This window comes from Myotis daubentonii, chromosome X, assembly GCF_963259705.1.
Source record: "Myotis daubentonii chromosome X, mMyoDau2.1, whole genome shotgun sequence".
Taxonomy (NCBI): domain Eukaryota; kingdom Metazoa; phylum Chordata; class Mammalia; order Chiroptera; family Vespertilionidae; genus Myotis; species Myotis daubentonii.
Window position 1 is genome coordinate 131584829 of NC_081861.1, and position 17476 is coordinate 131602304.

Sequence of the window (17476 nt, forward strand, 5' to 3'; positions counted from 1 at the left end):
CTCATGCCTCATCTCATTTGATCCTCACAGAAGTCCTGGAGTAGGTAGACAGGAGACTTGGTGGAATCCTGTTTTCTTTTCATTAGCCAGAAAACGGAGATTTAGAAAGCTTAGAAACTTGACCTGACTGAAAAGAAGTAAGAAACAGTGGACCTTGAAAATGACTTCAGGTTTTTTCATTGTGCAGAATATAGTCAAACACTGCTGCAGTTAAATATTTTACCCTTTGTTCTCCCTGGGTGATTTACAATAATAATCTGCTTTGTGTTGCTATTTACTGCTGTGTTGTTGACAATTACCTGAAAGAGAAATTGGGGTGCTTCCCCGGGATGGAAAAAGTTTAGTTAAATCAGAAAGCAGGTCTAATTAAGCAAGTTTATTCTATATATAAGGCTAAGTTGACTCTCACGTGCACAATACATATAAAGCTCTTGCTGGCGCCAGTTGCACGTGTGTGTTTCAATCTGTCATTGTCAATCATGAATTTGGTTGACACTTCTATTATAGAGAAAGGGCGAATAGCGATATTAAAATATTTCTTCTAATTAATTTCCTTTCAATGTGCATGAATCCATGCACCAGGCCACTAGTTTGATTATATATTGTCTATGGCAACTTTTCTGGTACAATGTCAGAGTTTGAGACCTTACAGCCTTCAGAGTCTAAAATCTTCACTATCCTGCCTTTTAGAGAGTTTGGAGAACTTATAATTGCTTTGGTTAGTAGCAAGAAGCTGGGAGAAGTTGCTGTCTATACCTGCCCTGACCTCCGATTCCCACCCAGATCCATCTTTTCGCCACTTAAAGCGGAGAACCATTCAACAGAACTCCACAATATTCTTATCAGAATGAAAAAATGTTGAAGTTGAAATTTATTCCTTCTCGAAAAGATAGTACAGAAAGACCATCCAACTTTACAGGAACAGCTGTGTTAACATTTGGAACAGCTGGGTCTTTTTAATGCTTTTGTTCAAATTGCAAAGCATAGCTTCTGTGCCAGTGAAACCAGATGAAATGGATCCTTGACAGGATAAAGGCAGCCCTGCACGTGGGGATTTAGGCAGGAGAGAAAGTAGAGAGAGGCTGTTTCATGCTGTGCTTGGATGTATTGGTGGGCTTGCAGACGGAGCGGACAGGCTTGGGTACCTTTTACTATCAGCAGACTATTCATTTTCTCCATTGCGTGGTCTTTGATTAGCTTCTTAGAAGCTCTCCACTGGGATCCATTTTCAAAAGGGAAGCCAGGAGTAGTTGCCTTGATACCTTGTTTTGTTTTACCCTTCTAAGCTCTTCTGGGCCATTGATTTCTTTTGAAGTAATCTTGTTTGGTTTCTGTCTACACGTGGTTCATGTTCTTCAGATAATTATCACTGTATAGAACAGTTCTCAACTCTTTAGCTTTCTCTTTAACACAGGGCCTCTTTATGTCCCAGCCACGTGGAACTTTTACTCTTTCATGCTTCCCGACTTTGTTCTGGCTTAGTATATTGATTGCTCTCTCCTTTGAATCTCTTGTGTTCCTTGGATATGTCTCTAAGAGCATTAGGCATTTGTTTAGTGGAGAGAAATTGGTGGGCTGCAGTGAATATGGAGATGAGAGAAGGGTGAGTCCCTGTGGCAGTGGGCCTGGGTCTCTTCCTTCTTATTGAGCTCTCTGTTCAGTTCCATTTTGCTTCTTCCTGCCCTTCTCTCAACCACACTCAAGCTCGCAGTGTAGGTGCTGTCTTCCTACGGTGAGGTTATAGGAATGTTCTGGGTTCCCTGCCCTCTTGTTCCTCAGGTCTCAGCCCCCTGGCCAGCCTGAGGCTGCCCTCATAATTAAGGCTGTGAAGCTGAGAAGGGGGGCTGTGGAGTCCCCCTCTTGACTGGGTGTTGTTAGATAATTCTCTGAAGGATTCGGGTGCTCTGGGATAGCCCTGTAGCCCACACATGTGCCTTGATTTAGAGACAAATTTGGAGGGAGGTAAATTTGACTTTTGGAACTTGGCCTTTCCTGCTGTTTTCTGACCTTGAATTCTTTCCTCCTCAAGTTCAAGTCATCTAACCCCCTTCCCTGCCTCTGCCACAGATGTCTGAGTGCTCAGGGTACAGCTATGAACCCAATAGGCAGAGTCTTCATCTCTCAGGGTCTGCAGTCTAGATGGAGGAGGAAGACAGCAAACAAATGAACAGAAAATATGAAGAAATACAAAATATGTTCATTTGCTTTTTATATGTGCTTTTTAAAATAGGAGTTTGCCTTGGGATGCAACTAGCAGTGATAGAGTTTGCAAGGAGCTGCCTTAACTTGAAAGGTAAGTCTGAGATTTATCTATTAACTTTTCATTTAAAATTATTCTTTTCACTTAAAATATTTTTCAGCAATATTGGTTAATTATTGAATTCATTTCTTAATCTTCAGATGCCAATTCCACAGAATTTGAGCCAAATGCCCGTGTTCCCGTGGTAAGTGGCTTGTTTATCTCTCTGGGTTGGGTTATTGTCATTTAAAATGAGTGTGCCTAAACTCATAAGGGCTATTATTATTATTTTTTCATTACACTATCAGGACATTTAAAATTATGTGAGCCCTGGCTGTTGCTCAGTGGTGAGAGCGTCGGCCCGAGGAATGAAGGGTTGTGTGTTCTATTCCTGGTCAAGGGCGCGCGTGCTCCAACCCTGGCCCTGGTTGGGGTTCAGGAGGCAACCAATAGATGTCTCTCTCTCACATCAATGTTTCTCTCTCTCTCTCTCCCCCCCTCCTTCCTCCACTCCACTATCTCTAAAAAAAATCAATGGGAAAAATATCCTCAGGTGAGGATTAAAAAAATTATATGTGAGATTATTATTACTGCTATTATTTTTTATTATATTGTCAGGACATTTAAAATTATATATGATTTTATTATTTTTTTTACATACAACTGCTTTGTTTTCAAGAGTCCATTTTGTCAGCTATGTTTTGAAGAAAGACACAATCCTGGACTGATTTATCTTTGCAGCAGTTCAAGCTTAATGTTTAGGAAAGGATTAAATTGACTGTGACAACAATTTATAACAGCTAATATAAATAAATGGGTTGGCCTGTCCCTAGACTCATCCCTGTCTGTCTAGTTTCCACACTGGTGGTCATCTGTCTTTCTAAAACAAAAGTGACAGCTGTTCTTCCGCTGCTCCTCATTTTCCACTAATTCCCTTTCCTGTAAAATATTCAGTTCAAGGTTCTTGGCTGGGAGTGAAGACTATTATGCTCTGTCACCTGCTGCTTTGCTAATTCAACCCATGACAGCCCCTCCTTTCTACACTTGGGATTTATGTTTGGGCCATCTGAACAAATTTTTTTGATGTATCTTGAGATTCCCTATACCTAAGATGTTCCCCTCCTGCAACCTCCCTCCCCCTAGAATCTCAATGAAACCAATGAAGAATTTCATTAAAAAAAAATAAACCATGCCCGATGACTGACAACTTACTATTCATCCTGGGAAGCCTTTCCTGACCTCCTTTCTTTCTCAGCTTCTGCCTTCTGTGCTGTGGGGCAGGAAGAAATTTTCCTCTACACTTTAAGTTTTTTTCAGCTGGTCTAATAATTAAGTTGACATGAGATGGAGTTACAAGAGAAAAATAATGAAATTTAATTATATACGTATGTATGGGAACCCCACATATATGAGAGAGTAAGAGTCCTGACATGTACAAGAGATTCAGAGACAGGGAAGGAAAATGAGATATGTGTGGCATCCTGAGCTAAGGATGAAGTAAGGTACCTTATGGGTTTACTTAGCATAATGATGTCTACATCTGTCTATGTTATAGCATCTATCAGTTCTTTGTTTCTTTATATTGCTGAATAATATTCCATTATATAGACATACCACATTTTATTAATAAATTCGTCCATTGATGGACATTTGTATTGTTTCCACTTTTTTTTTACTATTATACTGCTATGAACATTGTGTACAAGTTGTTGTATGAACATATATTTTCATTTCACATGGGTATATATACCTAGGAGTAGAATTATGGATCATATGGTGACTATATGTTTAACTTTTCGAGGAATTGCCAGACTGTTTTCAAAATGACTGCAACATTTTACGTTCCCACCAGCAGTGTATGAGGGTTTCAATTTCTCTGCATCCTTAACACTTGTTATTGTCTGCCTTTTTCATTTTAGCCATTCTAGTGGGCATTAAGTTGTATCTCATTGTAGCTTTGATTTGCTCTTGCTTGATGGCTTAGATATTGAGCATCTTTTCATGTGCTTACTGACCACTTGTATATCATCTTTGGAGAAATGTCTATCCAGACTCCTTGCCCATTTTTAAGTTGGGTTATTTGTCTTTTTATTATTAAATTATAAGTGTTCTTTACATATTCTAGATACAAGTTTCTTATTAGACATACCAGAGGCCTGGTGCATGAAATTCGTGCATGGGTGCGGTCCCTAGGCCTGGCTGGCAATCAAAGTGTGAGTGTTGGCATGGAAGGGCAGGTCCCAGCTGACCTCTGGGTCCTGGGTAGCACCTGGGCTGCCTGGCCCCCACGCACCCCTCTCTGCCTGAGTCATGGCGCCCATGTCCCCACGTGGAGATGCAGTGAGCACAGCCGGATGCTGTGGGCCAGGGCACAGTGTGGGTGGGCCTCTGGGTCGCCCAGCAGCTTTGCACAGAAGCTGGGTGGGCAGTGCGCTGTCTCCCAGCCAGCCTTGCAGACCGGCTCTTGCACGAACCCACAGGGGCCCATCCAGCCCCTGAGGTGCCAGCGGCTGTGGCCCAGCTCACCTGGGAGAGGCTGCACAGTGCAGGGTGGGCTCCTCATGGGCATCCGACACCTGAGCGCGGGGGCTTCCCTGTCGTGCGAGCCCTGGCATCCTGGGAAAAGGTAGCAGGGGGAGTGAGAGCAAGCTCAGCAGATACCCCGCATTCTCACTGCACCTCCGTCCCTGTCATCCCTCCCCCCAGGTAGCCAACGAGAGGTCCCATCCCCCTGCCTGGGTACCTCGAGTGGTTGGTCACTGCCACCCACCCCCAGTTCCCCATTCCAGCTCAGGGCCTGCTGGCTTGGGGGAGGGGTCGGGAGGTTGGCTGGCAGGCCCTGATCAGGGCCAGGGGAAAGGGCCAACCGCCACTGTGAGGGCAGGCAGTGGGCTGATTGGGGCCTGCCAGTGGGGGGAGGCACCCAGGAGGTTGGCTGCTGGACCCGAGGAGGGAGCTGACCCTCAGCTCCCCTCGGAAAGGGGCTGCATCTGCCACCACTCACCCCTGGTTCCCCGTCCCAGCCCGGGACCCGGCCCCAATCAGGCGATGGGGGCCTGCTGGCCAAGGGGAGAGACCGGGAGGTTGGCCAGCAGGCCCCATCCAGTGATCGTGGCCTGCAGGCTGGAGGCAGCTCCTGTATTGAGCATTTGCCCCCTGGTGGTCAGTGCATGTGATAGCAACCGGTCGTCTGGTCATTCTGTCTTAAAGGTCATTTAGGCATCAACACTAATAAAAGAGAAAAATGGTAATTGGCGTACGACGATACCCTTTTCATTGGCTAATCAGGGCTATATGCAAATTAACTGCCAAGATTGGCAGTTAACTGTCAACAAGATGGTGGTTAATTTGCATATGTAGGCACAATGCAGGGAGGTGAAAGGGAAAGCAGGAAGAAGCCCCCTGCCACTGATAGTGATCGGAAACCCAGGGGGGAGCTAAGAGCTGGGGGGCAGGGCAAAGGCGGCCCTGGGGCCGCCTTTGCCCTGCCCCCCAGCCATGATCAGAGAATCAGGTGCCTTTTCCGCCCTGGCCAGTGATAGCAGGAAGTAGGGGTGGAGCCAGCGATGGGAGCTGGGCACGGTCGAAGCTGGCAGTCCCGGGAGCTAGGGGTCCCTTGCCTGGGCCTAAAGCGAAGCCCACGATCGCGGGGCCGCTGCAGCTTTGGGTCCCTGCTGCCCGGGCCGGACGCCTCAGCCAGAGGCTTCCTGCAGGGGCAGGGGCGGAGCCCGCGTGATCGCGGCGCCCCCCCGCTGCCACTGCAGGTCCCCGCTGCCCGGGCCGGACGCCAAGGCCAGAGGCGTCAGGCCTGGGCAAGGGGCCAATCCTGCGATTGGAGGGTGATGGGGGGTCAACGCCTGAGGGCTCCCAGTATGTGAGAGGGGGCAGGCTGGGCTGAGGGAAACTCCCCCCCCCCCCGCCACACCCAGTGCACGAATTTCGTGCACCGGGCCCCTAGTATATATATAATCTGGACTATTGACATTTTAGACTAGGTAATTGTAGTGGGGACGGTCCCATCATTGTAGGATGTTGAGGAGCCTCCTTGGCATCTTCTTACTAAATGTTAATAGTACAAATCTCCCAACCCCTAATGGTGACACTAAACAATTGTGACAGCAGCCCTAACCGGTTTAGCTCTGTGGCTAGAGCATCGGCCTGCAGACTGAAAGGTCCCAGGTTCGATTCCGGTCAAGGGCATGTACCTTGGTTGTGGGGAACATCCCCAGTAGGGGGTGTGCAGGAGGCAGCTGATCGATGTTTCTCTCTCATGGATGTTTCTAACTCTCTATCCCTCTCCCTTCCTCTCTGTAAAAAATCAATAAAATATATTTTTAAAAAATTGTGACACCAAACATCCCCTGGGGGCACAGGCAGACTATCCCCCCCATTGAGAACCATTGATTTAGAGACATCCACTTATAATTCTCCTCCCTCCAACCTGCTTCCCTCCCTTCCTTTATGACAGCCATTAGTTCTTATTTTGGGGGGCTATCTTTACATTTTTAAAATATAAGTAAACCTGTATGTCTATTTGTAACCCTTTCCCCTTCTTCAATAAGTGGTAGCATACTCTGCACATTTTTTCTACCTTTTTTTTTCCACTTAACACTATATGCTCGAGATCACTCCATGGAAGGATATTGAGATACTCTTTACTCCTTTTATAGCTTGCATTTTAGACCACAATGAACCATAACTTGCAAGAGTTCCTTATGAGGCTTTAAACATATTTCCTGACTAATGGCTGAAATGACTGTATAGGCAAATCATGGGCTTTCTTTTTTAAGATAATACTTTGGGTTAGGAAATTATTTTACCAGTAGGTGCCACTATTACACAGCTTTGGCAACATTCTTTTTTTTTTTTTTTTTAATATATATATATTTTATTAAGTTCTCACAGAGAGGAAAGGAGAGAGATAGAGAGTTAGAAACATCGATGAGAGAGAAACATCGATCAGCTGCCTCCTGCACACTCCCCACTGGGGATGTGCCTGCAACCAAGGTACATGCCCCTGACCGGAATCGAACCTGGGACCTTTCAGTCCACAGGCCGACGCTCTATCCACTGAGCCAAACCGGTTTCGGCTTGGCAACATTCTTTGATGACTGTCCTTTAACTGGTTGTGTGTGTGTGGGTACATGGGTGTACCCACACACATATGGATATGTGTTTCCTTTTTTTTAATCTTCACCTGAGGAGTGAGGATATTTTTTCCATTGATTTTTAGAGAGAGTGGAAGGGAGGAGAGAGAGAGAGAGAGAGAGAGAGAGAGAGAGAGAGAGAGAGAGAGAGAGAGAGAGAGAGAGACAACACGAACACACAAGGATGTGAGATGTGCCACCCACGCATTCCCCAACCGGGGGCAGGGACTAAACCTGCAACCCAGGTATGTGCCCTTGACTGGAATCGAACCTGAGACCCTCTGGTGCCCAGGCCAATGCTCTAACCACTGAGAAAACCTGGCCAGGGATGTGTTTCCTTTTTAACAAATACATATGTTAGCATTCTTGAGACACTGTTTCCTCTTTCTTTTTGTACTGATAACTTCACATCAACACAAGGGATCTTCCATATGCTTGCCTTGTTGTCTGCATCATTCTTTAACCTGTCTCATGTTGATGAATATTTAGATTGTATCCATTATTTTGCTACTTTAAATAATACTGCAAAATAGTATCTATATTCATATGTCCTTGTACTCACACATACACACTTCTATGAGATGAATTCCTAGAGGAGGATTTGCTAAATCAGAGGGTATGTGAGTTTTACATTTTGAAAGCATATACTCATAAGTGAGATGGGAACAATAAAACCTAATTGCTACTGAACATCTTCATGGCCTGCAATCAGTTTGTTGGAGAAAAATAGCCTTAAGAGCCAGCATTTGTGATGATGGTGAGAAGTCTTATTAAAGAAAAAGACCAAGGTAATGGAATCATCAGGCAGCAAACACTAGGAAGCCTAGGGAATCACTTAAACTTGAGCAAATAATAATACTTACAATGAATAATGGCCATTCTGGCCCTTCTAGCTAAAAAAGTAAATAATTTGGAAACCAGGAGCCTCCTTTAGGTGTTTTTGCTGCTAAATCATTTTTCCTCTACCCTTTTAGGTTCTTGGCTGAGAGCCCCCTCTATACTCAAAGTCAGATTAACAGGAAAACACACACACAAAGTTTAATAACATGTACCTTCAGTATACATGGGAGAGACCCAGGAAAATGGTGTAACTCCCTGAAATGGCCCAAACTACCACCTTAAATACCATCTCCAGCTAAAGACAAAAGAAGATGTTAGGGGTGAGGGGATCCAATTATGGGAGGTGACCAGGAAAAGAAGAAAACAAGAATAAGGTTGTTATGCAGATATAAAGCCTCCACCTTCTCCTTTGATGAGTTTCTAGAGACTTACTAGAGGAATCACCTCTTCCTGATACAGATGGGGAGACAACCTTACAATGGAGATTTCCCTTATAAAAGAGTAACTTACTCATTTCCAGAGCTTCTCCCCTGTCTGCTGTTTCCTAAAAATAATCAGCTCAAGTGAATCCCTATGTCAAAGAGACATATTCTGGGGTGTTAAATTCTGATTTCCTTCATGAGCTATTATGACTTACCTCTGGCATGCATGATTAGTCTTACAGTTGCTTATGAAATCATTAGAGACACTGGCAACCAGGACAGATATCTAAGAGGAGTTGTCTCATCCTGTATAATAAAAGCCTAGTATGCTAAGTGTCTGGTCGTCTGGTCGTCCATTTAGCCAATCAAAGAGTAATATGCTAATGATATGCCAAGGCTGCTGAACATGCACTGACCACCAAGGGGCAGACAGTCGATTGGTCGACCAGTCACTATCATGTGCACTGACTACCAGGGGGCAGATGCTCTGACCGGTAGCTTAGCTTGTGGTTGGGGTCCAGCCGATCAGGATTGAGTGAGATGGGCTGGACATGTCCTGGAGCCCTCCCACGGTTCTTCCCTGGCTGGCCAACCCCCTGTGCCCCCCCCCATCCCGATTGTGCACCGATGGGGTCCCTCAGCTTGGCCTGTGCCCTCTTGCAATCCGGGCTGAGGAACATGCCCCCTCCCTGAGCTTACTAATTTCGTGCACCAGACCTCTAGTATACACATAAAAGAAGAAATAGATATTTCTCTAAGAATAAAGGTAAACTCTTTCTGAGTCTGTGAGTACCAGAAGAGAGTGAGTAAAATTTATTTTATTGTGCCATTTCTCTGCTTAATCCACATAGTAAAATAGAAGGCCCTGGGCCTTTGCGGAACTTTAGGGTTCTACAGCAAATTTGATATTTGGCCTGCTTCAAAGTAGCTTTACCTGCCTTCTAGAATGATGCTTACCAGGAATACAGCTGTAGCTTGTATTCTGACTGTATCGATCACATTGCTGCTGCTGACACGCTTGACCTTGAATTTGGCTTTAGACCTCTCCAGTTCAAGTAGAGGATATTTCACAGCATTGTGGACTTTATTAATTAGAGTATGTTTGACTTTTGAGACATATATAGGAAAAGGATATCAATCCAATATTTAGGTATGTGGATATGTTTAATTTTTAGCATTTCTTTTGTTTATTGAAAACAGTAACTTTAAAGATCGGAATTTACATAAAATATAATATCCTGAAAACAGAACCATGTTCTACCTTCAGGCACATCAACACACACATGTACACTTGGATGGTGGTACTGGTAAGGAAAATTTATAAATTTGAAGCATTTTAAGCAGATGTCAATGGAAATTTGAGGTTGCAGTAGTTGATATTATTTCACCTTTAGTTATTTATCATACATATGACTTCTTTTATACCTTTTTGATCCAGGGATTTTCAGTCAAAATTAATTTTACATCTCACAGTGGATTTGTGAAATATTCACAAATAATTAAAAGTCAACTCAGGTGAAGGGTAATTTGTGTTATTCATTAAGTATAATTAATGCATAACATTTTCCTACCTTTAGTTGAAGCCGTATTTGAAATATTTTCTTTTTCCATGTTATTTTTCATCAGCTTTACACGGAAAGCAAATTAAGAAGTGTTTTTAAAAAAACACCCAGACAGCCACTTAGAGTAACTTTTCAGGCAACTTTTATTACTTTGAAGACTGCTTTGCATTTAGAACATTGTCGTACTAGTAAACATCTCCCAACTAACAAAACGACCTTGTAGAAGTCATTTGGAGCTTAGTTTGGGCTAAGGAACTTTACCTATAAAAGCAGTTGTCAAGAAGACAGCTATACTATGGGTAAAATAGCCTTTTATGGACTAGTCTGGGAGCCTGATAGTCACTTAATTCTGTCTCTGTGGATGATAGATTCAGAATTGATATCAGGCTGTTGGCCATAGTAACTGCTCTCTATTTGGAGAAAGAAAAATTCTTCCAGGCATGATGGCCACTGTCTAATGGCTAGGGCATCTTTTCCACCAGACCTCCCCCTTAGCCTGAGTCTACTTTTTGAAAAGAGACAGCATGGCTAGGAATAAGCCCCATTATTGAGTCACAGGGTAGTCTATAATTTTAACAATAAATGAATGACTAAATGAGTACTTCAAAGCTAATGTATTTTAAAGCTTTTATACCTGGAGCTCAATAGGAAAAGCCTTAGAAATAGGTATTTCAACCCTTTAAAAGATTTTCTTTGCACTAAAAATAACTGCATGGTAGCGGAAAGAGATTATTAAAAAGAAAAGAGTCACTGCGTTTGTAGCTCATCCACTTAAGTGCAGTCCTAAACATAGTGTATTACAAACAAAGTGCTGCCACAACCCTGCTTGCAGTTTAGTTGGAGACACAACAGACTGGTGAAATATATAACTAAAATATGGGCAGCATGTGAACACGCCCTTATTAATGCTACCAGCATGGTAGGCTGTTCTATATCCGTGCCATCCAATATGGGAATCGTCAGCCACATGGGGCTATGGAGCACTTGAGGTGTAGCTGAGGAACTGAATTTTACATTTTAGTTCATTTAAATGTCAATAACCACCTGATATAATGGCCAGGGTATTGCACAGCACAGTAGACCTTCATTTAGCATGGCAACCAAGGACTTTCATGATCTAAAGCCAGTGTGACCTCTTTATTCATCAGAGCCAGCTTTACACCCAAAATGCAGTGTGTATGTTCCCTGAACTGCCTTGCACTTGAACATGATGTGTGTATTTGGGCTGTTTTCTCTCCTTTTGAATGCCCAGGCTTCCTCCTCCCTGCAGGTTCCCCTCAAGGCTCTTCCTACAAATCCTAGTTGAAATACTACTTCTTCAATTAAGCCTTCCCATGGCCTGATCCCAGACTTACTGACTTAGGATCTGCGTATAATGCTTGGCCATACTAGGTGCTTTCTATATGTTGCAATTGAAAAAGAGAATGTATATGCCCTGACCGGTTTGGTTCAGTGGATGGAGTGTCGGCCTGCGGACTGAGAGGTCCCAGGTTCGATTCCGGTCAAGGGCATGTACCTTGGTTGCGGGCACATCCCCAGTGGGTGGCGTGCAGGAGGCAGCTGATTGATCTCTCTCATCGATGTTTCTAACTCTCTATCCCTCTCCCTTCTTCTCTGTAAAAAATCAATAAAATATATATTTAAAAAAGAAAAAAAAAAGAAAAAGAGAATGTATATATCCTCTGAGAGTGGCTGATTGGGATTAGAACATAAGCTAAACTGGGAAGTTAGCATGCCCTAAATATTAGAACTCAACAAAACACATACAACAAAAAATAAAACCCCAACTACAGACTGATGCTGGTTATTAATAAGGATGTGAAAATCTTAAATAAAAGATTAGAATGGTCTAATTTAAAGCCAATCATGACTGGATAGTTTGTCTCAGGAATTAAATTAACATATCATATTTATCAAACAAAAGGGAGAACCCTCATATGGCCACAGGTGCTCAATAGGCAGTCTATAGTATCTAAACCTGGGTGCTCACAATTTCATAACAAACTAGGAGGAAAAGGATACTTCTTAAATAACAGAAAGACTATCTTTTACAAAGCAATATCCAACAGGAAATTCAATGGGAAAATAGTAGGACGTTCCTATTAAAACCAGAAATGAATAAAAGATGTGCACTATTGTGGCTAATAAAGTTGTTAAAATGAGACCGACTAATGCTGTCTGGGGAGTGAAGCTGTCATTCTCCTGCCTGTTTATAGAAATAAGAATCAATACAACCTTCTGGAAAATCAGTTAGGTGGTCTATTTCACAAACCATAAAAATATTCATACCCTCTGACTCAGACATTCACTTCCCAGAAATCCTCCTAAGGAAATCCAATATGTTGACAGAGAGACATGAACAGTTACTCATTATGACATTATTTAGAAAAATCAGAAATGGCAATAATCTAAATGCCCCACAATGGAGAAATAGTTAAGACTATTATGGGATATCCCTACAGTAGAATATAATTGGTCATTAGAAATGTTTAAGGCTTTTTATGCCACGAGAATGTGTGTGTGTTGAATTAGAATGATCCAAATTGTATTTAAACATTAAACATTTCCTCGCTGTGTATACAAATCTCCTTTGTTTCTAGGTGGAAGAGTTAAAAGTCAGTTTTCTTTCTTTTTGGTTAAATTCCCCTCCTATACTCCTTTCCCCTCTCCCCCCTCCCCAGCTGGACTCAGCAAGGGAGCCTGAGCTGTTTCTCAGTACCCAGGGCTCCAGCAGCACAGCATGCCAGAGCTGGAACGGGACTATGTCTTCCTGTCCCTTTTATTTTACACATCACATACCAGAACCAAGGCCACCCCCTTGGACGGAATACAGCTGACAGTTGGTCCTGCACTCCTACTCTGAGAGGGTCAGTGATTCAAAAAGCACAGTGAGTGCTGGGAGATGACTTTAAAGACAAGTGTCTGTTCTCTGAAGTCTGTTTCTCACTAGCTGTTGACTACAGTTGAAATTAGAAATGATGTGAGTACTAAGTAGTTGGGAGGGAAGAGCAAGGACAGGATTATTCTGGTGGAAGAGTGGAGTGAGGGAGTTGGTTTGGTACAGCAGAATTCTTTTTTTAATTCTTTATTGTTGAAAGTATCACATATGTCTCCCTTTCCCCCCATTGACCTCTCCCAGCCTGCTCCTGCCCCCCAGCACAGACCCTCACCCTCCTACTGTGTGTGTCCATTGGTTATCCTTATATGCATGCATACACGTCCTTTGGCTGATCTGTCTTCCCTCTGAGGTTTGATGGTGTGTCTGATGCTTCTCTGTCTCTGGATCTATTTTTGTTCATCAGTTTATATTGTTCATTATATTCCATAAATGAGTGAGATCGTAGCAGAATTCTTTCCATGTCTCTGATACCACCTCTGTAGTCTTGGTCAAGACCATGGAACTATTCTGGACCTTTTTTTTTTAAATTAAAAAATCTATAAAATTAGATTGATGAATCAGACTAAGGTTACTTTCAAATTTATTAAACTATGGAGGTCAGTAATTGACAAGGTGAGGCATGTCTTAAGAATTTCTTTATTAGCAGTAATTGGCTATCACTACAAGATCGTTATAATTGGAAAGAACTTAATAGAGACATTGGGGACTCCATGTAGAATATGACTCTTTCCAGGTGCTCTTCTCTTGGTGAGCAGAATGGTATCATTTTGTTTTTTTCTTTTACTGGGATAACTTGTTGAGTAACCCCTGGAATTCTTCAAAACTAACTTCTCCATCTCCATTCTTGTCCAGTTCTTTAAAAAGATCCTCTAGGGTGTTTGGACCCTGGTGTTAGACAAAGAGGATGGGATGAAGAGAGGAGAGAAAATGAATCAGTATGTACTGCTACACATTCTCTGAAATTAGAGCACTGAGTCTGCATTCCAAGAAGGCAGCTGAGCTTTTGATCACATGCTACTGATAGTGGTGGCAAAACCAACTTTAGCTGTAATTGCTCCATGTCACAGAACAGGCTACCCTTTTTATTTTCTTTAACATACACTTATTATTTTAATATTGATAATGTGTATTTTAATAGAATTGGTTTTCTATGTAATCTTAAGTATTTTCCTTTATGCTTCTAAAATCATTTTTAAAAAATATATTTTTTTATTGATTTCAGAGGGCAAGGGAGAAGGAGAGAGAGAGATAGAAACATCAATGATGAGAGAGGATCATTGATCGGCTGCCTCCTGCATGCCCCCCAATAGGGATCGAGCCTGCAACCCAGGCATGTGCCCTTGATGGGAACTGAACCTGGTACCCTTCAGTCTGCAGGCTGATGCTCTATCCACTGAGCCAAACTGGCTAGGGCTAAAACCATATTTTTTGAGATGGAGCCCAAGTGCTTCACTGGACTTCTGAGGGACCCACACCCACAAATAGTTGAGGATCCCTGGCCCAAGGTTTTCCTGGAAGCTGATTTGTGTCTTCCTCCAGGGCTGGCTTATAATCAAGGCATTACACATGGCTTATTGCTGGCTGGTACTGTGTCAAGGGCTTTTGGTAGCTTGTGCAATTCTCTCAACCACCTGTGGGGGAGATCCACTTTACAGATGAGGAAACTGAGGATCTGAAACAGCTGTTGACTTACTCCAGGACCCACAGCTGGTAAGTGGGGGACTTGGAGTCCAAACATTGACTCTAGAGCCCAAACCCTTAACCAGCAGCTACTGTCGTTTTTTCCAAACCTTGGGCCGCAGCCCACTTCTATGCTAGGCAAGATGACGTTGGATCAGTGGTTCTCACACTTGGACATGCATCAGAATCACGAGATGGGCTTCCTGACCTTAGTAAATACAGATTTTAACCATAAGAAAATGAGAAGACAATGGATTATAAGGCCATTGAATTCAGCCACTATTCTTTTTAGTGCTAATAATAGAAACCTTTTCATATGTCATATGGGCAGAAGGGACATTTCTGGTTAAAACCTGGGAAGCAAATGCTTTCTTCTGAAGTTACAGCTAACAAGTGACCAAGTTGGATATACCAATTGCAGCCCTTCCATTTTGAAGATGGCTTCCAGTTGCGAAGGGAAGAAAGCACATTGGAGGCAGACAGAGAATCCACCTTTCCCCATTCCTTTTTACTTCTAGATGCGCTTTGATTTTGACAACTCTGGGATGGTTCTTTAGGGCTAAAGAAATTTTATCCTTTCCCAAAGGTCGTTGAGAAATGGATGGTTGCCTCATTAACACAAATTTAGTTGCTTAACACAAATGAACAGCAATTTAAATGCTTTTGAAATATAAATGGGTTTCTATAGAAAATAATTTGTCAGTGGGAAGCGGGTTTTCTTAACAGACTGTCCAGTAAGTGTTGGTCTTGTTGAGAGATCCTACCTATAATGATGAAGTACGTCCAAGGCCAAGTAATACTAATTTACTGGCCTCTGTTTTCCTAAAGCCTGACATGGACGTGCTGAATCCAGGCTGATGGTCTTTGTGTGTTTGCGTGGCAACCTGTGCATCTTCCAGGCCTAGCTTGGCAGAAGTGCCATCACTGCTTCCATTATGGCTAGTCCAGAGAGTTGTGTGCTAAGGTTATGGAGGAGAGGAGGCTGGGCCCCTGCTTTCTAGGATCTTGCCATATGAAATGTGGTCTGCCACCAGCGGAGGAAAGCACACGTTAAGTGCTCTCCCTCTGTGACGCCTGTGTCTTGGCTGCTGTGTGCTCTACCCAAGGTGGAACTCTGATCAATATCTCAGACCTCGGCCTCTTCCTGGCTCTTTTCCTTTCCCCTCTCCCTTCTCTCCCCTCCCCTCCCGCATTCAGAGGCCCGTTCAGGGGGCTCTGCAGTTGTGCACTTACTTTTAGTAAACTGGGGAATTCAGTCTGAATCAATAGTCTCAGCTCCTCTTTCGACAGCTGATTTGGATCACCTTCTTTAGCTGCGTATTTTTCAAAAATGCTCTTCAGTTCGTTAGGAGACATTTTTGCACTCATTTTGGTGTCCTGTAAATTGGGAAAGAAATGAGCTTACCAAAAAGCTGAAGTGGAGTTTTATACTAATGATTGCCAGCAGGAGTTCATTGCCATTGGGCTATTTCCTTGGCACAGATGGGGGATAGTAAAGAAAAGGCTGGGGAGTGGAGTGAGGGGCTACGGGGAGTAATTGAGGGGGAGGAGGAGAAGAGAGGGAGTGGAAATTATGGGAAACGCACTAGTGACTGCAAACATGTTTTAAAAATAGTCATTTTAGACAGTATGTTAAATGCCTGTTCTGAGAGTACATCTGTTAGGAGATAGTCCCTGAAGCCAAACACTTTAATTAGTAATTATGACATTCTTCACTTTTTATGTATCTGGTCTGCACTCGGTAGGCTGTAGTCTTGCAGAAACCTGACAACAGCTTCTAGCCTTTAAATGACTGTAATATCTTTAGAGAGCACCAACGCACTTTCTCTTCAGACCATTATCTTTCACACCCTTCTGAAAGGAGACAGAAAGAGCTCCAGGTAGTACTAAAAGCAAGCACACTTACCTGGTCACCGAACAGCAAGGCAGCTGGGAGAACAAAACAGGAGTATGGAGAGTTGAGCAGATCATGTGGCTTTTATAGTCTGTGCAGAAGGACACACCACCCTGATGATGAAATTTTCCTTTCGTTTGCCATTTAAAGGTAATTATTAATGGTTTTTGAAATCCAATCTTAAGACTGCATGAACCTTATAATTAAGGGTGTTGTAAAATTGGCCAACCGGCACAGACTTGTTAAAGCACCTGACCATAGAATGGGTTCCTAGGTCTTCCTAGGTCAAGAGGAACAGTTCAAACAGGAGTCCCCCAGGTAGGGACAGTCTTCACCACCAGGAGGCAGTAACCTGTCTACAGGGGAAAGCTTCAGCTCAGTGAGAAAACACAGACCATGACTAAAACATATTCATATCCATGAGACAGGGGAAGCTGTATGAAATCTGTATGCCACACCTCAAATGGTCCGTTAGGCAATTTAAAATGTCCAGGGGCAGTGCAGACAGGTTTCCCCAGGTTGTGTCTTTGACAGGTAGGGCAAGTACGGTAGGCACTTTTCATGGCCTTAATTTATTTTATTTTACTTTCATTTTTAAATACATTTTTACTGATTTCAGAGAGGGAAGGAGAGGGAGAGAGAGATAGAAACATCAATGATGATGAGAGAATCATTGATCAGCTGCCTCCTGCACACCCCACACTGGGGATTGAGCCCACAAGCTGGGTGTGTGCCCTGACGGGGAAATGAACCATGACCTCCTGGTTCATAGGTTGGTGCTTAACCACTGAGC

At 43.2% G+C, this 17476-nt stretch overlaps 2 protein-coding genes across 4 annotated transcripts in view; one reads left to right on the forward strand and one right to left on the reverse strand.

Annotated features, from left to right (window-relative positions):
• Positions 1-17476, forward strand: part of CTPS2 (CTP synthase 2) — a 128143-nt gene that overhangs the window by 51737 nt on the left and 58930 nt on the right. For all 3 annotated transcript variants that reach the window (XM_059680423.1, XM_059680424.1, XM_059680425.1), the window contains exons 12-13: positions 2231-2293; positions 2401-2444. In XM_059680423.1, coding sequence (XP_059536406.1) covers positions 2231-2293; positions 2401-2444 — 107 coding nt within the window. The remainder of the gene's footprint in view (positions 1-2230; positions 2294-2400; positions 2445-17476) is intronic.
• On the reverse strand, positions 13727-16836 carry S100G (S100 calcium binding protein G). Its single transcript, XM_059678935.1, has 3 exons — positions 16696-16836; positions 16023-16166; positions 13727-13994 (listed from the first exon to the last, which is right to left on the reverse strand). Exons 2-3 carry the CDS (start codon positions 16155-16157, stop codon positions 13890-13892), a joined length of 240 nt encoding a protein of 79 aa, XP_059534918.1. The 5' UTR covers positions 16158-16166; positions 16696-16836; the 3' UTR covers positions 13727-13889.